The sequence below is a fragment of the Poecilia reticulata genome, chromosome 5 (genome assembly GCF_904066995.2).
Source record: "Poecilia reticulata chromosome 5, P_reticulata-male-v2, whole genome shotgun sequence".
NCBI classification, from domain to species: domain Eukaryota; kingdom Metazoa; phylum Chordata; class Actinopteri; order Cyprinodontiformes; family Poeciliidae; genus Poecilia; species Poecilia reticulata.
In genome coordinates this window covers 2,695,971-2,716,975 of record NC_088834.1, presented here as the reverse complement: position 1 = coordinate 2,716,975, position 21,005 = coordinate 2,695,971, and the positions used below count along the sequence as shown (strand labels likewise).

General features: G+C 39.9%; 1 protein-coding gene across 6 annotated transcripts in view; it reads left to right on the top strand.

Annotated features, from left to right (window-relative positions):
- Positions 1-21,005, top strand: part of ptprt (protein tyrosine phosphatase receptor type T) — a 311,147-nt gene that overhangs the window by 91,230 nt on the left and 198,912 nt on the right. For all 6 annotated transcript variants that reach the window (XM_081606784.1, XM_017304835.2, XM_008408309.3 and 3 more), the window contains exon 8: positions 11,219-11,512. In XM_081606784.1, coding sequence (XP_081462910.1) covers positions 11,219-11,512 — 294 coding nt within the window. The remainder of the gene's footprint in view (positions 1-11,218; positions 11,513-21,005) is intronic.

The window sequence follows — 21,005 nt, the reverse complement described above, 5'->3', positions numbered from 1 at the left end:
TAAAACAGGAGGCCAAAGGAAGCAGAGGACGAAAATATGAAAGATGGAGTTAAGACCTCATGTTTAAACCTCTTCCTCGATGACAGAAAGCAGAGAATTCAGAGGACAACCAGATAAATCATGAAGCCAAAGCTGACAGCTCAAATCCCATCAGCAGTTTCTGTCTGCAGCTTGTTGAACTCCAATCTGCTCGCACATTAGATGCTCATGCGGATATAAATGCCAGAAATGAAACGAAGAGCTTCGAATTAGAGCGAGGGGGACGTGTCCACTACAAATCTCCTGTTTCCTCATGTTTCAGACTGTCATTTTATTAGGAAGTGGAAAAAACTGAAGTGACAGTAAGAGGATCAGTGTCTCTTTTCAGCTTTTTCTTACTGTTGGTGTTTCATTTTCCCCTGAAGCTCTCAGCCGCTGGACTGGCTTGACATTTCTGACTCTTTTATCCTCCGTGGCTCAGAGAAAGCAAGCAGGTGGAGGTTTATTTCCTGCTTCAAGACACTTTGACGGCTGCAGTGTAGATATTATGGGAGATAGTGTAACGTATTCTGCAGGGAATTAGCTCAAATCAGTTTCTTTCTCGCAGAAAATGTTAATTACTATGAAAAGTCTCTCACTCCTTTTCTTAATTTAAAATAAATAGCATTAGGGTGGGTGGAAGGTTTGACTGTAGGCTGATTTTGCTACTAATTTCATGCAATTCTGTAGCTTTACCACCATTTAAACTGGAAAGTAGCTGCCAGATTCTGCTTTTCAAATGTGTTCACATCATTGCCAATCATGGTTGCCTCTATAACGTCAGGAGATTTTTTTTTTAGTTTGCTGCATCAAAGCATGGAGGAGAAGTTTAACACACAGATCAAAAGGCTTCTAAATGTTAAACTAATGGACACCAAGCCTCAAAATCACAACCTGGCGTAACTTGAACCTTCAAATAATACAAATTTAATATATTTTCTTTTTATGTTTGCTTTAAAAATGGGTTTGAAATGGAAGCATGTGCAGCCTTTATCGGATCTGCTCGAACCATTTTAAAATGTAAAGATGTCCCTCCAGACTATTCAATCATCTAGAAACTCAGTTGTAAATACGATCAGATTTCAGCGCTGCAATGGAGTGGACCAGCGTATTATTTGTTTTGTTTAAAAAAGTTTAATGTGCAACAGACGGTAATATTTGCATAAATTTAGGTCTACAACTTCATGCAAACAGCTGAAATCTGCCAACACTTGAGACCTTCCTCCAAAATGGTTATAACTGCCTAAACGTTCAAACGTCAAATATACAGCCAATCAGAGCCAAGGACAGGAAATGGTGCCTCCTGATTGGCTACTTTGAAAATGCTAGGTGTGTTAGCTTGTCAGGCTGCAACTTATTTTTAACATCTTTATGATTTGTCAAAAAATTAGCAAATAATCAAGATTTTTGTAAAATAATTTTGAATTATGCTCAACAGAAAATTTGTGAATAGTTGAACCTGTGAATGCTGAGTAACAAATAAGCAACAGTCCACTTTTTCTGAAAAAACCCTGTTTTAAGTAATTAAAATTCCCTAATATAACAAATGTAAAAAATGTCTAAGTTCTTATATTAAAAATCTTTTGTGCAGATTTGTTGCTTTTACTCTAAATCATGTTGAAGTTACTTTAAAATTGCAGCTAAAATGGTTAAAGATTCAGCATTTCTTCCGTTCTTCTCCCTCCGTGAACTATCATTAGTTTTGTGCTTCATATTAAAAACGTGAGAAAAGTAAGTAAATTTTGGGACCAGAATAGTTTTCACTGCAGCTGAGTTTTCCATTTTTCCGCCACCTCACGTGAGATCCTGTCTACCATATCTGCTGTCGTTTTATTCCCCTCACATCTGCAAACACTTTAACGTTTTTCTGTTTTTCAATTAGAATTCAGCACAGCTTGAAAATATAAAAGCAGCAGAAATATTTGGGGGAAAACAGCTAAAGCGCAGCCTTGTGGTTGGAGTTTGTGTCCAAAAGGAAGCAGGTCAGTCAAAGTTCCTGCAGGCGGTGGATGTTCCTCAGGGGATTTTCATGTTCTTTCTGAAACATGTCACTCTCTACTGGGGTCAAATCACTGACCCTCCTTTAACGTTACCACAGACTTTCTCTTCTGGTCTCACTGGGTTTATCTCGAGGGTTTATCATGTGTATCAGAGTATCAGCATTTTTTAATATTAGGCTTTAGTCTTTATTGATTATTGTACCAAAAAACTAAAATGTCTTGCAAACAAAACTTTATCCTGCAAATTAAAGTGGATCTGCCATGATTTCAGTACAAGCTGGAAAGAATCTAGAGGCTCATTTCCTACTTTTTAATTTCTCATATTTTGTTCTAGTGCTTGGACAAGGCTGGTGTTTTGGTAAAAAGTAGAAAGGAACTTTATTTTTTATTTTTTCACTCAAAAACATTTGAGTAAACAGGACAACAGAGCAAACTGAGCACTGTCCAGGGCCAACAGATGAAAAATATCAGTTTGGCTAATTCTGGCACATTTACATAAATGTCAATTAATCGTCCAAATAAATTAAATTCGGCTTCTTTAAGTACATGTTTAATCCTCCCTTTATCTTCTGAATTTCCACGTCGTAGTTCTGCGAACAGCAGTCTCCTTTTACAGACTCTGATGTCACATGGCTGTGTGTGCTTTCACAACATGCAGCTAGCATTGCAGAACCAGTCCACAGGGGGCGTGGCCTGTAGCTCAGCAGCATTTATCTGAGCAAAATGCATCCGCATCCGCTTTTTACAAACAAATAACCCCTCTGCGCACCGTTACAGAAAATGTGTGTACTACTCAATTAAAGAAAAATACTGACAATATGAGCGTTTTCTCCTAAGTGCTTTGCAGGTTTCAGGGGGAAAAAATACAGAATTTGATAATTTCCTGATTAATGCATTGCTAATCATCACTGAAATATGGTATGAAAATAACTTATTGCAGGTTGTTGGCGGTATAAACTAAACTTAGGACAGCTGCAGTTCATGTCCTCATCTGATTGATGGAGACGGAGTGAATTTTAAAGAAGAAACAGCTTTTCTGCTTCTGTTTAGACTATATTTGTTGTAATTTGTCTCTGTATAAATAGATTGAATTGAATGGCATCAGGGCCAAAGTTTGATCAACTTGGAGAATAACAGAAAAAAATATTTATCAATTTGTGCTCCGACAGGTTCAACAGAAACACTCCATTGTAGAAAACAAGTTTGCCTGTAAACTTGACCCATATCACCCCATTCCTTCATTATAACCTTCATAATTCATAACGGATAGTTCATCAGGTCCAGGGGAATTTCATGTTTATTTAGTTTTTATCCCAAAGGGTTTAGAAATCCAAGGTTAGAGCGAAGATGGGCAAAAGAATTCGTAAAATACTTCCAACATAGTAGGAAAAGAGTGCACAGAAATACATTTTAACATCACACGTTTATCAGGAGTAAAAAACATTAAAAATATGCCAATAAAGAACTGAAATTGACCTGTAGTGCACACACGCAGTGTAAGGTAAGGGCTTCCTCTGCGAGATAATGTGCAGGACTTTTATTAGAGAAATTTATTTTTCTTGACACTATGCAACATCTTCAAGTATCTCACTGGGGTCGTAATGCGGCGCAGTAAAAAAAGCTAATGCAGATACTTTGTTCCCTCTGTGGGCAGTAACACCGATCAGTTTCGAGAGGCCAATGTTTCATCAGACAATAAGCTCCCAGGATGAAACCTTTTTATGAGGCTCCAGCTCATGTTTGTACTGACGGCTGTGCAGGTCCTGCATGAGCACAGCTGTCACATGTCTGCGGAGTTTAAATGTAGCTGAAATCAGATTCTGGGATAAAATTAAATATTTCATTTTATCGGCTGCTTTGATTGCAGATCTAAAGGCTCCGACTGGTTTCCATGATTTCCAGGTTTGTAAAAAAAAAAAAAAAAAACTCAGTGTAAACTGATGCCTTCCAGCCTTGGATCAGAAATAAAGCATTCTGGGATTCTTACGTTTACCAGAATGCTTCAGCTGATGTAGTTGACTGCTGCCTATTCGCTGTTACGTTTTTATAGGTTTTCCTAAAAAAAACAACAAAAAAACTTTACTTTTTATTTTTTTAAATCACCAGATAGTACCTTCAGAAAGTGTACCTTTGGAAACTATACTGCTTAACATGCTATATTAAAAAATATTTCCGGTGGAGCCTGACTCCAAATTATTTGCAGAAAATTGTCTTATTTGCAGATTTTGTAGAGCAAATGCAAAATATTCCAAAGATAATGCAGCTTTGGAAGCTGATAATCCAAACTGCAACACTGCTTGGCACGCTCCTGTTGAGCATTCAAGCAAAATTAAGATATATTTGGTGTTTTAACTACTAAAATTGACATTGAACTTTTCATCTTTTACCAAATTTAAAGTCAAATCTTTTCACCTACATGCAGTTCAGTCTTCATTTAGCTTCAAACTTCTTTTCCCTAACTGTTTTTTATGTTTTCTTCTCCCAAGTTGGCCATGTGTCTGCATTTCTTGCAGTATTCACACTTTCTCTCCACAATCCTTCATCTCTCTATTGTCTCCTCTCCCACTGTTCATTAGCGGCTCTGCGTGAGGGCCAGTTGTTGTTGATTAGCAATCAGTGCATCTTTACCAGTTTTGTGCCCATGCTCTGAGGAAAGCAGCTCTTTGTGCAGATGGAAATACTTGTTTGTGCATTTTATGCACCACACATCCAATTATCCACGTTGGTGTGCCGGTGGAAGCTGTTTTCACATTAGATTAGTTTTTAAAACCTAAATGTTTCAAAAACTAATTTATTAAACGAATCAACTTCATTTTAACAGCCTAAGAGAGGAACGGATGTGCTTGATATTATTTCCATTTGCGGTGATTACCTTGAGAAAAGACATGCGGTGATCAAAGCTTTGCATTATTAAGGCGTCAGATACTGAAAACTGTTTGTGAGATCAGTGCTGGATCATCAGCAGCTCGAGGTGAAAAGTTTCAGCAGCTGCCCAGTGCAGAGCTGGCTCAACATACAGCCCTGGAAAAACTCTTAGAATGATCAGTTTCTCTGGTTTTACTCTTTATATATTTATACGGTTGAGTAAAATGAATGTTGTTCTTTTATTCTATGAACTACTGACAACATGTCTTTGAAATTCCAAACTAAAATTTAGTTTTTACTTGCAGACAGTGAGAAATGGTCAAAATAACAAAAAAGGATGCAGCGCTTTCAGATCTCAAATAATGCAAAGAAAACAAGTTCATACTCATTTAGAAACGACTACAGTAATGTTTTAACTCAGGAAGAGTTCAGAGGTCAGTGTTTGGTGGAGTAACCAGGAGGTTTTCATGGGGCTCGGTTCAGTGGGCTCTGTGTTTTTTCCAGATCTGTATGTAGAAGATCTGCATGATGCATCTTTATGCACAGTGAATTAAACACAACCAACATCTAAGACTCGATTGATGATTTTGATGATGTCAGTCGACAGAATGTAACGTTTGTTTCATAAAATGTGCCTGTTTTTATGATATAAAGGACTTTAAGCTGTCTTGTTACACAAATAATCTTGAATTAACGGATGCAAACTGTATATATTGACTGTTGACATTAATTTCTGAGCTTCTCTAAACATTTGCTATGTATGATTTCAGCTGTTCCACAGTGTACGTTGCAGAAACATGGAAACATGGTGTGTGTTTCCTGTCATGTGACTCTGGGTGCCAGGTTGCGTCCCTCTGGGTGGCCTCTGTAACGCTGCGGTAGGCGAGCTGGAGGCGGCGAGATGGAGGAGGAAAACAGGCAGAGGGAGGAAGTGATTGAGTGAATTTCTCCTTCCTCCTGCAGAGCAACATCAGGAGAGGTTGTTGAGAATAAATGATGTTAATGAAGAGTTGAATCTCTCAGAGAAACGATTAGTTGGCTGCTTTAAATGTTTAAATTTTTTTGCCTTTTTTTCTGAAAAGCTTAAAGCGTTAACTCGTAGTCGATCTTGCGAGCAGTAATGAGAAACATCCAGATGTAAAAATGAACATTTAGTGATCCTTCTTCTGCCTGTCATGCAGCCCTCAGATTTTCACTCCATTTGTGAAGCACTCTTTATGAAAAAAAGATGTATCCACTTGAAAATAAAATAGCAGAAAAACCTCAGTGTTACTGAAAACTGATGCCTTTGTTGCAGAATGCTTCACAGAACTTTGAAATCATTATTCCTATTTTTATATCCTTTTTACTACACGTTTCCAAGAAAACTCGTAAGGCTGTGAAAGCTTTAACGGGAACCGTTTACACTGAAAGTTCCTGCTCCTGCAAGATTGTTATACAAAACCTCTTGAATTAATGTTGTTTTTAAACAACCAGTGGGTTCACAGGTTTGCATTTATTGGAGATTTTCTCTAATCCATGCAGACGCAAAACACACAGACATAATAATAATAATAATAAATTCATCCCTACTAATATTTAGTTGCATGTCCCTCACTCATTTAGAAACAGCTATCCTAATGTATGTTTAAAAGTAGATCAATCAATCAATCAATCAAGTTTATTGATTCAACAAGACGGGTCAAAGTGCTTTACATCATAAAAACGCTAAAATCAATAACTGAAACTTTACAATTTGCCATGTGCCGTCATTACACGTCAAAATGTTGATCAATGATTCAAAGCGACTCTAACCAGGTGGGGTTTTAATCTAGGTTTAAAGGAACTCAGGGTTTCGGCTGTTTTACAGTTTTCTGGAAATTTGTTCCAGATTTGTGGTGCACAGAAGCTGAATGCTGCTTCTCCATGTTTGGTTCTGGTTCTGGATCTAAACCAGAACCAGAAGACCAGAGAGGTCTGGAAAGGTGATCCAGCAGCAGCAGATCTTTAATTCGTTCAGTGATTTATAAACTACCAGCAGTTTTTTAAAGTCTCTTCTCTCAGTGGAAGGACAGGTGTGCTCTGACTTCCTGGTTGTAGTCAGAACGCCAGCAGCAGCGTTCTGGATCAGCTGCAGCTGGATCATTGATTTACATACTGTTGAGTAATCAATGCAGCTGAAGTTAAAAACACGGATGAGTTTCTCTAGATCTCGCAGTGACGCTGTGACGTTACTCCTTTAATCCTAGAAACGTTCTTCAGGTGATAGAAGGCCGACTTTGTAACTGTCTTTATGTGGCTCTGAAGGTTCAGTCCGAGTCCATCAGTACACCCAGATGTCAGGCCTGATCTCTGGTTTCCAGCTGTAACTACTGAAGCTCTGAAGTTTCTGTTTAGGTCCAAAGATAATGACTTCAGTTTCGTTTCATTACGTGATCCAGTATTAGCGATCCTGACCATGTGTGAATCAGAGAGATCAGTACTTTCCAACTTATGTCTTCTGTTGTCATTCTGCTAGTTATTCTTTTCAGAAAAAAAGAACCGCTTGAATCGATCATAAAAAGCCCCAAACTGGTGATTCATGCTGCTGCTGAATGGCATCGTCAGATTAGAGCGGTGGATAAAGAGATGCCTGATGTCTGGAGCCATGGCCGTACGCACAATCTGCTTCCACATAGTTGAGATGTATGAGCGTGCACCGACTGACAGCTGATTCATCAGTCCTGCAGCCGTCATACATATGCTAATGCAGCCTTGAGGGAAGCAACACAAAGAAACTTTCTGAGTAAAACCGGGACTTTGGTTTTAAGACTGCAGCAGCAGCAGGAGGAGGAGGAGGAGGAGGAGGAGGAGGAGGAACGTTATTCTTTGCAGGTGAAATGCAAACTTTTTTAGAGAAAACAATATTAAAAATGTCCTAATTTGAAGAAAAGTGCTGGATGCTCTTGTTTAAGGAGATGCATTCCGGTGTAGTTGCATCTCAACATTTCTTCTAAAAACACGTTTAGGTGTTGAAAGTGAAAAGATTTTGATCTGTATGGAAACCTTTGTTCAGCTCAGAGCCGCTAAAGATGCCTAACTCTTATAGTTTATTAACATTTGAGGAATTAAAAGGCTCCTTTGTGTTCCCGACTCTCGTGACGATCGGTGTCCGAGGTTTTGGTCTCAGGGCCGCAGACGAGCCGGAGCTGTCCGTGGTAATTACCGTCCATCACGCTGATGAGCGCTGTGCTTCGCAGGCGCAGGCAGTCTGATGACTAACGGGAAAAGTCCAATTAATTTCCTTGTCATTGTTTCCATCTGCTCCTGCTGCTCTTTAACTGAGCCGCTTTCAGATTTATGTCACTACGCCGCCGCCGCAGCTTCGCCTGTTTGTTGGAGGTAAATGTTTCTGCTTGGCTTGTAAACAGTCTTTGGCCGATTCGCACACGTCTTTTTCATCGTTGTCTATAAGCTGTTTTTATTTTCTCTATGTTGTGTTGGAATACTTTGCGCTGGTTTTCTAATCTTACGGAAGCTGAATGCTTCAAAACGTAGTTGCTTTAATAAAAATCTAAGCTTTTGTATGAAAGAAAATATCCTAAACTTAGAGGCAGTTTGAGTCATTTCTTTAAATTGTAATTATAGGATCGTCAGCTGCAGCATAACTGATGAACTGATTGCATTTCTCGCTGTTAAACAACCTCCATCTACATTTAAGTATCGTCAAAAAGGCAGCTGTTAGCAGAGGCCAGGAGAATCTGCTTCGTCTCACCCGATTGTCTGCAAACTTTACAATCAGCTACGTAAAACCTTAAATGATACTCGTTGATAAATGTGTACTGCAGTGTCCATAAAAGCACTGATAGTGGATCTACTTTTTTTTATTTGGCGTTTTGCTAACTCTGACAATGTTTAGCACACTTAGCTTCCTCTATTTGTCCAGAGGAATCCTAAAGCACTCGTTTATCTGGCTTTTTTGTAACCTTTCAGTTGAATAAAGTTTGAAATATGTGCTAAAGTTTTAGTTATCAACTGCTAATATTCGTGCTCTTATTTTGAAGTGGGTGAAGACGTTTCCTCTCCTCCCGTTCTCTTTTTTTTAAAATTATTATTTCAAACAAGAAACATACAGGAAAAAAGTAGAACACGGCCAGTAGAGAAGAAGACATGAGTATGATTATAGATCATCTGAATTATAATGTCAAAATTAAATTGGTGCTTGAGGCTTGAAGCCTTTCAATGGCCGATACAATTTTAATTTAAATTAGCTGTTTAGCATTAGCTTCCACTGAATACTGTGCTGGTGTAATGCTGTAGCGTTAGTAGATCTAAAGTTTCAGTGCTATAAGATATAAACTGACAAATAGCTAAAAAATGTACAGCTTTTAGAACCATGCCGCTGTTTTAATGTCAAAAGTAAAGTAAAAAAACCGCTGAAATCTATGTTTGTTGGTATAAAACAGTTATAGCTAAAGAACCAAGAACGTTTGGAGACGTTTTAAAGAGCCACTCCTGGATCTGCAGGTTGCAGACATTTGGTTTAGGGTTCAGGCACTTCTCCTCTGCGTTGATGAGGGAGGAACATGCATCCATTCAGGATTCCTCCAAGGTGTTTTCCTGCCATTGGGAGAAAACCAAGGACTCACTGGCAAGACAAAATAGTGAGTTGAATGGCTTAGAAACCACACAAAATATCTGGAGATGTTATAGTTTTGATTTTGTTTTAGGAAATGTTGGCTCTTCAACCTGATTTCAATGGATGGATTGTTGACAGAAAGAGAAATGATGTAAAGTTTAAGGTTTTTCTGACTATTTGGATTTGCAGAAGCTAATTTGGGTTATAGACTCTCTTGAGCCTGAGCATTTTCACATCTTAGGTTCATTTTTGAAAATGACTCTGAAGAACTTGAGAGTAAAAGGACAGGAAAAGAAGGGGAGGGTGGGCTTTGCAAAATTAATTAATCAGTTCAAGTATTGCATACTTCAGCAACATTGATTGGGCTTAAATATATTAAATAATTCTGTGACGATGAGCTCAGTTAATCACATTACAGCAGGGGTTTCCAAAGTCAGTCCTCAAGGGCCGGCCTCCTTCATGCTTTAGCTCTCTCCCTGGTCCAACACCCGGGAAGTAGCTGCCGCCTCAGCATGTCAATGTGCTGCAGAGGCCCGTTAATGAGCCAACATTTGATCCAGACATGTTGAACCAGCGAGAGAGCTAAGGCTACATTCACACCAGGCCTGTTTGGTCCACTTCAATCAGACTCCAGTTTGTTTGCCTAGAAAGTTTGGTTTGTTTGGAGAAGTTTGAATTATCAACCGAATGCTGATGTAAATCAAAAAAGCCAAGCTAGCTGGAGCAGGAAGCGGACTGTAGAGCAGGGGATTCTGGGTAAATACAGCCAAAACAAATATGCCAACATAGTGCTAGCTGGATAAAATACTTGTGGTCTTTAGCCAAAGATAAAAGAGAAATCCTACAACTTTTTGTTTTTTACAAAGCAAAAATGGAGAGGCTTCTTTAAAGCCACTCCATTTTTTTTTGTGTTGTTTTCTGAAGAGGTTCTTTGTGCAGCGCCCCCATAGGCGAGGAGGGGAACAGAAATTTCAAAGACTGATTTTTTGACACACAGAAAGAGCAACAGCTGGAAAATGCAACAAACATTGCAACTTTGTTTCCCAATCGACCCAAATCACCTGAGCTATCAAGTGTGAAGTCAGGTTTTTATATATAGCTTAATTAAAAGTGTTTTACATCATAAAATAATCTGACGTTTTAACTCCAACCATTACATTTTGTCTAATGCCTTTGTAAAAATTATCAATGTTGATCAATGTTTTTATAAGTCAAAGGTAACTAAACAGGGGTTTTCAATCCTTGATATAAAGGAACTCAGTCTTTCGGCTGTTTTGCAGTTTTCTGGATGCTGCAACACATTAAGTCCTTTAAGCCCGGAAATGCTCTTCAGGAAGCAGAAAGCCGACTTTGTAACTGTCTTTATGTGACCCTGAAGGCTCAGGTCAGAGTCCCACACTGGGATTTCCGTCTGATCTTTAGTTCCCAGCTGTAATAACTGAAGCTGTTGACTCTAGATCGTTCCAAAGACAATAACTTCAGTTTTGTTTCTGTTCATTTGGAGAAAGTTATGACACATGTGCACATTTATCTGCTCTAAGCATCCTTCAGAGCTTAGATGTGTTCAGAGTCACCTTGTAAAGTAGAGCTGTGCATCATTTGCGTATGTATGGTAGCTAATCTTATTTCTTGTATTAACCTGAGCCAGTGGGAGTTTCCACCTTTTAGGATGAAAACACTCTAAAACAACACAGTTCAGGCCCATTCATGTTTATCTTCTGTTGCTTGTACTTTCCAGCCCCGCCCACTCCCATCGCTCCCCCTGAGCTCCTCGCCGTCGGCGCCACCTACCTGTGGATCAAGCCCAACGCCAACAGCATCATCGGAGATGGGCCGATCATCCTGAAGGAGGTGGAGTACCGCACCACTACGGGAAACTGGGCTGAGACCCACGTGGTTGACGCTCCCACCTACAAGTTATGGCATCTGGACCCAGACGTGGAGTATGAGATCAAGGTTCTGCTGTCCAGACCGGGCGAAGGGGGGACCGGGCCGCCGGGGCCGCCGCTGATAACCAGGACCAAATGTGCAGGTGAGCGGAGACGACTTCCACGGCTTTGCTGGTTTGTTTTCTCAGCTGTTTTGTGATCTTTGGACCGGGAGTGATTGATTGGACCGACATCTGAGCGATGTGACGGGATGAGTGGGACAATAACAAGAAGAATGAAGCTGTCCCCTCAGGAATGAATCACAGCTGATGATAATTGTGAAGCCTCAGAGATGGAGGAGAGCTGAGAGCTTCGGTTGGAGGAGGAGGAGAGGCAGTTGGAGGTTAGTTGGGGGCAATCATGGCCGATACTGAGGGTCCCAGTGGGGGAGTGAGGGCACAACAAGTGACAGTTCATTTGATTAAGTGGCAGCCCATCAGGTCTGTGACGGCCTGACGGGGGCCTCGTGTGTGTGTGTGTCTGCGTGTGCGTGTGTGTGTGTGTAGGTGTGTGTGTGTGTGCGTGCGTGTGTGCGTGTGCGTGTGTGTGTGTCTGCAATCGTGTGTGCGTGCACGTGTGTGCGTGCGTGCTTGTGCGTGTGTGTGTGTGTGTGTGTGTGTCGGGGTGTGCGTGCGTGTGTCTAGGTGTGTGTGTGTGTGCGTGTGTGTGTGTTGGGGGACTTAGCGGGGAGCTGCGTAACTCAGCTGTTAGCTGCCATCACCAATCCTGGTGCTACTTCTGCTGCTACCAGACAATTAGCTTCATTTCCATGTTTTTCTTTTAACATATTTGAAATTTTTTGTGTTTATCTCCACCTGTTTTTATTATTTCTTCTTGGTTTCTTTGTTCTTCTGTGTCATTCTCTGATTCCTCTCTTTGTTCCCCATCTTTCCATCCTCTTGGTTCATTTAGTGTTTCTCTCCTCCCCTCTGTTGGTCAGTTGAGTTTCACAAACTTTAAAGTGCGGCTGGATGGTTTTAGTGCAAAGTTTGATGAATGAGGGCTTTGCTTTTATTTGTGCACGGTGAACTTCCTGTTCCCTCTTACCAGTGAGAATGCAGTGTTACAAAGAAGACGCTTTGCTCTGTTGTTACTGATGAGTGGAACCTCTTCATTATCTGTAGTCAGTTAAGAAACAAGCTCTAGTACCTGTGACAACGTTTCTGTAAACTGAATAAGTGATCCAGTTTCAGTGCTCATCAGGTCCTGGTGGTTCTTTGCACCAGTACTTCGTGGTTCTGCAGCCATGATACCATTTTTTTCATCTCACCAAGTCAACAAGAAGTAGGGGCTGGATGACGAGCAGATCAACAACCAGTCACAGTGCTGTAAACATTTTCTTAATGTTTGTTTGGTTCTTGATCTAATTCCAGGAAAGAAGATGAAAAAACACTTCAGCACTGATAAAATGTTTTATTAGCATCAGAATGACACTCCATCCCATCTTTGCCTTATTTATTTAATAAACTAGGACTAATATCTCCTTTTTTTGCATTGACCTTTGCAAAGATCACTTTTATTATATGTTTCAAGCAAGGTTATCAGAAAACATAAAATAATTTATGTTATTTTACACCCATATCAGTTTTTCATAGTTTCATTCTTTCCAACTAAACTCCCTTTAATCTTGCATTTATTTTTGTTCCTCTGATTATGAAATCAGAGGCTTTAGTAAAGATACTGAAGCATCTTTAGTATCTTTTGTCTTTCCTGCTCTGTTCACATCTTTTAGCGTGACCTTTTGTTTTTGTATATTGAAGAAAACATTTCCCGTGAGAACCACTAAAGTTTTCTGAAAGGGCCATTATTTTGCAACAACGTGACTTTTTAATTTTTCATCTAACATGCGCAGGAGTAAATGCTGCATTTGTTCATGCCACTTTTTTTCTTTGCTTATTTATAAAAGTAGTCCAAAGTATACAGACAGAACAGTCACTATAATAAATTTTGACCCTGAATTTATTGCGGTGAACAATAATATTGTTAATTTGAAGTTTGTAAATAAAATTGTCCTTCAAAAAGTTGGCAAGTTTAGACCAAAACACCAGACTGAAGACTTTTTCCATCCAGTTTATGGTAGAGAGACAAAAAAGAGATTTCTTGCTTATTGTGGCCTCACTTTTTTGACATTTGAGAACTTATTTTAACCTCTAAATGAAGACGGTGAGATTAATTTCCACAGTATTTAACACATACTTTATTGTCCCAGCCTCCGGTTTTGATATTTCGCTGCTTTCTCAAACTTCCCTTTGCAGGTGCAAAACTTCAGTCTCAAATCTCAGAGCAGTTGGTTCACTTTGTTTTTGGTTTTTTAGCAGATGTCTCCTTCTGAACATGAAGTCTGAACTTTAATACTTCTTACCTTCAAATTAAAGCGAGCCAGGCAAAATCTAATAAATAAAATACGACGTGAAACATTTGGACAGAGGTGTGATGTGTGAGAGGGAAGGGAGGAAGAAACATGGAGGGGAAAGATGAGGTTGATGTGAAGTGAAACAGAAGAGAGACGGTGGTCATTTCTGTTTGTGTGGAAAGTGAACTAGAGAGGAACATGTGTTTCTCTGCTTGTGGCTCGATGTTGAGCCGTCACAACCCTTCACAGGGTGTGTGTGTGTGTGTGTGTGTGTGTGATGGGATTGAAGCAGGCAGGTATGACAGATGTTCAAGAGCCTGCTGGCTACTGGCGTAGCTGCTGTGTGTGGGCCGCTGTGCGTTTGTCTCCACGCCCTCTGTGTTCACCTTTCCGTTCCAGTTAACGTCTACAGCCCGGCTCGGGTTTCCCATCAAGCCCAGTAATCACGTTAAACACGACGACTTCTGCTTTTCAGCTGTTTTCATATCCGAGCTACAGCTGTCCTGATTATTAAGCAGGTCTGCAGGAACTTTTCATAATCTTATTCATCTATCTGGTTCTGCTGCATGTCTTCATGCTAATAGTCACTAAAATCATCACCATAACCACATGGATTCATATTTCTACCAGGAGGTCATCTGCTTTCAGTCACTGGCTGCGTTTCCTTTACAGATGTGCACAAACGTTTACAACATTCTGGTTTTACAATTGCAGTGACACTTAAAAGTTCTTGTAAATAAGCTTTTTCACATATGATTTTTAAAAATCATGGATGTAGATCCATCCATTTTCCTGCACCCTTGTCCCTCAGTGGGGTCGGGAGGGTTGCTGGTTCCTCTCCAGCTAGTGTACAGGGCGAGAGGCGGGGTCACCTGGACAGGTCGCCAGTCTGTCGCAGGGCAACACAGAGACACACAGGACACACAACCATGCACACACACACTCACACCTAGGGGCAATTTGGAGAGGCCAATTAACCTGACAGTCATGTTTTTGGACTGTGGGAGGAAACTGGAGAAAACCCACCATGCACAGGGAGAACATGGAGACTCCATGCAGAAAGACTGGGAATCGAACCCAGAACCTTCTTGCTGCAAGGCAACAGCTCTACCAACTGCGCCACTGTGCGGCCCCATGGATGTAGATATTTCCCGTATTTTCTCACATTATTAAACTTTGGATCTTTTCTGGTTGAGACGTTGACGCTGCTCCATCATGATTCAGAGCCGCTAAGGTGAAACTTAAGGTGCTTGTTGAGTTTCTGTATTTTAAACGGCATATAGTGCATTTTGCATCCCACTCTGGACTTTGTTTGGACCGTTTCTCTTTCCGTAGTTCGGTAGTAAGTAGTGACATTTACTCAATTACATTTACTTGAGTGATTTTTGTGAAAAAAATTACTTTTAGGAGTGAAATGGATGGTGAACAATTTAAATTAAGTTGCTTAAATCATTCAAATTTGTAGACTATTTATTGTAAATTATTTAAAGGATGTTGCAGATTGTTTGATAATATTTGTCTGTTTTGATGAGCACTGGTGGTTTGTATTTTGTTTTAACTGTATTTGCACTTTGTAAAGTTTATTTTTTGAGTGTTATGTACCTCACGGGCTGCCGTAGCTAAATGAGGGCAGTTCCTATAAAAGCTGGCAGAATCATTGTACCAATGAACGACTTGAATGAACTGTCAAAGTGCTTGGCACTATCAACACTTAGCGTTCCCCGGTGAAAGCAGCGAGGTACGTTTTTATTTTGTTGTTTGTGTGTTGTAAGTTTGTTTATATTCTAATATTTGTGTATCTGTTTAGTTTTCACGGTGGCTGCGGAGCTGCTACAAGGAGTATTTTTTATTACGCTGTACTTTGTGCTTCCTGTAGGCCTTTTCTCACCTTGAATAAATAATTTCTGCATTTTTTTACCCACTGAATGAAAAACGAACCAAAAATTCACCAGACGCAGACACACCTGCAGTTTTTTATTAAAGTTTCATAAGTTTTATACTGAAAGAAACTGATTTGGAAACATTTTCTCTTGCCTGTTTTTGTTACTTATATAAATTATACCAAACCTTCTACGTAACTTTATATTTTGGTCCCTATGATGATGTAATTTTTAAATATGAAATAACTGGTAATTTGATCAGACATTTTTTTAAATACTTTTTACTCTTACTTCAGTAATTTCTTTGATGCTACTTTTTACTTTTACTTGAGAACAAATATGTTGAAGTGGTTCTGCTCTTACTTTAGTAAAATGTTTGGATAATCTGGATATTTCCACCATCTTTGTTTCTATTTATTCTGTATCAACTGGCTCTGCTTAAGGATGACCAGTGGCGCCCTCTGATGGATGGTGGCCAAACTACAACACCAATAATTGACAAAGTCGATTCATTGTTTGAAGGGCTGCACAGTGGCGCAGTTGGTAGAGCTGTTGCCTTGCAGTAAGAAGGTTCTGGGTTCGATTCCCGGTCTTTCTGCATGGAGTCTCCATGTTCTCCCTGAGCATGGTGGGTTTTCTCCAGGTACTCCGGTTTCCTCCCACAGTCCAAAAACATGACTGTCAGGTTAATTGGCCTCTCCAAATTGCCCCTAGGTGTGAGTGTGTGTGTGCATGGTTGTGTGTCCTGTGTGTCTCTGTGTTGCCCTGAGACAGACTGGCGACCTGTCCAGGGTGAAACCCGCCTCTCGCCCAGAACGTTGGCTGGAGAGGCAGCAGCAACCCTCCCGACCCCACTCAGGGAAAAAGGGTGCAAGAAAATGGATGGATGGATTCATTGTTTGAATTGCTTTAATGGGGTCTCAAACAGTAGCAGATTTTAGCCACTGTAACCGGGAATACTTTTGTTGTGTTTATATTAAACCCCCTTTATTCTGTTACCTCTAAATAAATCATCTCGAGGAGTTTTTGCGACAGTAGTCCTAGAGGCACCGTGTGTTTTTCAGCCATATCCACACAGATATTACCCATTAGGGTGAGGGATTGCCAGACTCTTGGCGTGGGGAACAACATCAGTGCGGTGATATTCTTGCAGAATTGAACAAAAATTTGCTCTGGCTGTGTTTGATCCTGCAGCTGTTGTTGAAAATAGGATTCAGGTCATTTCATCAGAAAAGCGGATGCTCCAGTGAGTCCGCTGCCATCTTTAACCGCGTGTCTCCTCCACCGTGGCACATTTCGGAAAACAAGTAGGCAAGCCCAAATGAACTCTTTTTTTTTTTTCTTCGCTCGGGGTGCTGAGAGTACACGGCCTTGATAATGATGGATTTTATCGTGCGCCCGCCCTCCTCCTCCTCAGTTTCTCTAGCTCCTAACCTCCTACTCATCACTCTTCTCTTGCCTTTCAAGGCTTTCAAACAGTTCGTCACCCTGCCTCGATTTGGATAATTCCTCTCTCTTCCTGTAAACGACACTCGGTGGACCAGTTGTTCCCTCGCTCTTTTAGCACGATGTGACCTTCATAGTTTTTTTTTTTTTTTTGCTCTCTGCCTTGGAGTTTAAATGGGATTCTGTCTCCTCAGTTCATCCCAGCAGATCCATACCTCTTAAATCAGTGACGACGCTTTGCGCCATCAATGCACAGAATTCAAGAGCTTGAATCTTTTTTTGTTTTTGTCCTCCTGCTTTATGTCTCTCTACTCAAGCCCATTTCAGCGAGTCGATTTGAACGTGAGCAGTGTTGTTTTAGTAATGAATTGATTGTTGGTTTCCAGAGATTTGAGACGGAAACGTGGCTACAGGAAATGGCTTTCCGTCTTGCTTTAGAGGTTAGAGGAAACACCAGTAAATTATTTACACCTTTGTACAATTTCTGGATAATAGCCAAGCTGAAATGAAGAATAAAAGAGCAGGACCTAATAAGATCAATAATAAAAAGTAATAAAACTAATATAGGGTCACCAGTCATCATCAAAATGATCAGTGCACATCAGATGGTCAATGTTCCAGTTACTGTGGTTCCCAGGAAACTCTAAACAGAAGAGTTTTAAACTATATTTACATTTATGCTTTTTTTTAAAAAATGTATCCACTCTTTTTTTGCTAAATTTTATTTGATCTTTTACCCTGAATGTTGACTGTGAGTGGGTGTTCAATGCCTGTTTGAACTGCCTGTATTTCATCTTATGCAAAAACTCAATTTATATCTTGTAAAAAAAGTTTTAAAAAGTTGGTTTCCATCTATCGCTCTTTAAATATTCCTCCACAAACTGCATCTTCATCTAACTTCCTTAGTCGTCTTCCTTCCTCCTTCCTCTCCTCCTTATAAATTAAATATTTTTAAGCGAAGGATGATAATGTAACAGTTGGCTAATACGTTACCCTTTAAATCCATCTGGAGTCTGTAAATCTTTCTCTAGTATCTCTTCTCTGAATTTCCCCGTCTTCGTTATTGGAAGGTGATGCTAATGTGAGCGCTGGCTAATGCCCCACTCTGTTAAGACTCAATTCACCTGAGGTTATAAACTACATCCCAGCATCTTCTCCCGTCTCTCCGCGTCTGGCTCGTTTCTTATAAAGTATCTTTATGTGAAGGATGGTAATGTGAGTGTTGGCTAATGCGTTACTCCATAAAAATGGATTTTTAATTCACCTGCTGGGTATATACGGATTTGGCTGACACGATTTCTTCGTCGTTCTGCCAAGCCAAGCAGGATGGAAGCACTTAAGAGAGTACATCCTTTCTGCATCCGACTGTTCAGAGCTGGTTTATGTAGGGACACATTAAATACGACTGGGCCCATTAAATATTTCCGTAAATAAGCTGGCTGGGTTGAAAACCAAATGTCAGAAGTCCGAGCTGCAAATTGCAGCTACCTGTTGATGCCGTGTTGTAGTTCGGAGACGATACATTTGCCGGCTGCGTGTATTTCCTGGACACTATCAGTAAAACTGCTACATTGCGCTTGATTTCACAACCATTTGCAGAAATGCTCTCTCAGTTTGTGCTCAGATCACTCAGACATCGCTAGCATACTCTGCATTTTCTTCCTGGATGGTTCCGGTGGAAGTTGCCTGTCAGAAAGAGGACAGGCATGGAGGAAGGTCTGCTGTTTTCTGGACAAACATTTTGGAGGTTGTTTCAGTGGGAGCCTCTCTGAGAGGCCTTGATGTTTCCCCTTCCTGTCTGACATCGTATTTCTTCTTCTTTTCCTGGTGTTGCCATAACTTCCTAACTCCTGTGTTTCACTGCCACCTTCATTGCAATCATCTATTTGCTAATGGGGTTTGCAGGTCCAGCCTTTACTGGTGTGCTCACTTCACACCAACACACCAATACCAGAGATAATTATTCATTTCACACTTTTGGTCACTTTTAAAATGTTTGGCATACATAATTTCCCCTGAATTAATTTTCCCAGTTACATTTTAACGAAAATGTGTGATAATTTCTAAAGAAGTCCAGTGTTATTTCTCGTGGGGGGGGGGTTACTTTTCCGCTAATACGCTAATATCAGAGCAAATTTTTCATTTCACACATTTGCTAAGGTTGAAAATGTTTCGCACACATAGCTTACTCTAAATTAATTTTCCAACATACATTTTGATTGTAGAAAAGCTCTGGTAATTTCCAACAGACTTTGTTGGGTGTTAAACTTCTGCTCATGTCTGCCAATTTATCTGTAGCACTTTTACTTATTTTTAAAACATTTAACACACTTAGCTACCCTAAATACATTTTTCAGACAAATTCTAAGTGCTCATGTACTTGTCTGTTTTGTAAAACCTTCAGGTGAATAAAGTTGAAGTTTTGGTGATTGATGACGGTTGTCCATCTAATAGAAAACATTTTGAATAAACTGCATATCTGCTCCTCTCTCTTCATGAAGTTTTTCTTTCTCTCAGTTCAGTGCAATTTAATGTTTATAGTATTAAACAGAAGCTGCAGTGAATTGTCTTTTTGTCTGACTGAACTTGAGCTGAACTAGATTGTTTGTGAAATCCCCCGAGTTAACTTCTAGTAGATTAGCTCTATATGAAGAAAATAAATTGCACAAGCTGCTGTATCCCCTCATAGATTTACAACAATCTAATTATCTGTAAAAATTGTTAATCCGTTTTTATCATTTGTTGTATTCAAGCTTTTTTGGCTAAAAACAAAAAAATAAGGAAGGTGCTTGATTTTCTGAGAGTGCTGTTACTAAAGGTTAACATGTTACCCTGTAAATCTTGTGTTTTCTGTGCTGCTGTTGTTTTCTTGCCCTTCCTTTTTCCTTTTCTCACCTGTTTGCAGCTTTTTGACAAACAGCAGAAGCTGAACATCTTGAACTAGAACATCTTTTCATCACGTAAATGAGGTTAGTGTGAAGAAGTCCTTTATCTGTCAGGGGGTTTGACTCAAACATGTTAAGAGCAACCACTCATGTGAAAAATACAAAGAGGCTGAATACGTTTCCAAACCCTGGAGTTGAGTTGAAGAGCTGCATAGTCAGAACCCTTATTTCATTTTAGCTTCCAGCTTGTGAACTGTTGTGAAGCATTTTATGATGTTTTTTTGTTGCTGTGTAAAGTAACCTGGACTTTACTTGCTGTTTGATGCAGATTTCTTACGGTCCTTTGAGTTTCCAAAGAAATCCTCTCATTTTAGTTCTAGTTTTATGTTTTATCATTTTCACAAATCAGCATTTCCCTTTTCAGACGTTAACACCAGAGAGCCTTACGCCCAGCATGAAGTCGTCTTTTGAATTTCTGCTGAAATCTTGCCACCCTCTCAGTGAACTGCAGCTGCTAAAACCTTCTTCTTGAACAACCAAAGTCAGATTGATGGACATATGCCGCTTACCAGACTCCTCGTAGATGAAACACTTGGCATGGGCTTTGTTTGGAGGCAACTTCCAAATTAACTTTTTGTTCTCAAAGATCCAGAAAACTTAACGTGATCTCATGAGGAGTTTTTGACTTAAATGGTTGCTAAAGTGCTCATATTTTAGAAACAGTCAGAGCACTTAGCTTCCCTAAAATAGTTGTTGCTCGAGGATGGTAGTCTTCCAAGGGCAAATATAATTTTAATATAATTAGCTTGGTGGTGGTATAGCGTGTTAGCGTTAGCATTGGTGGAACTAATGTTGTGATTAGCGCTGTAGGGTTAGCGCAGCTAACTTTGTGCTTAGGCGTGTTCACCACAGGTGAAAGAAAAATCTCAGGTACTGGTTGAAATGAGAGTTTGAAAAAACAACAAAAACGTCAAAACAGTGTGTGGAAAACCATGAACTGCACTTTAACTAGACCCCGCAGTCCTGCTTCAAA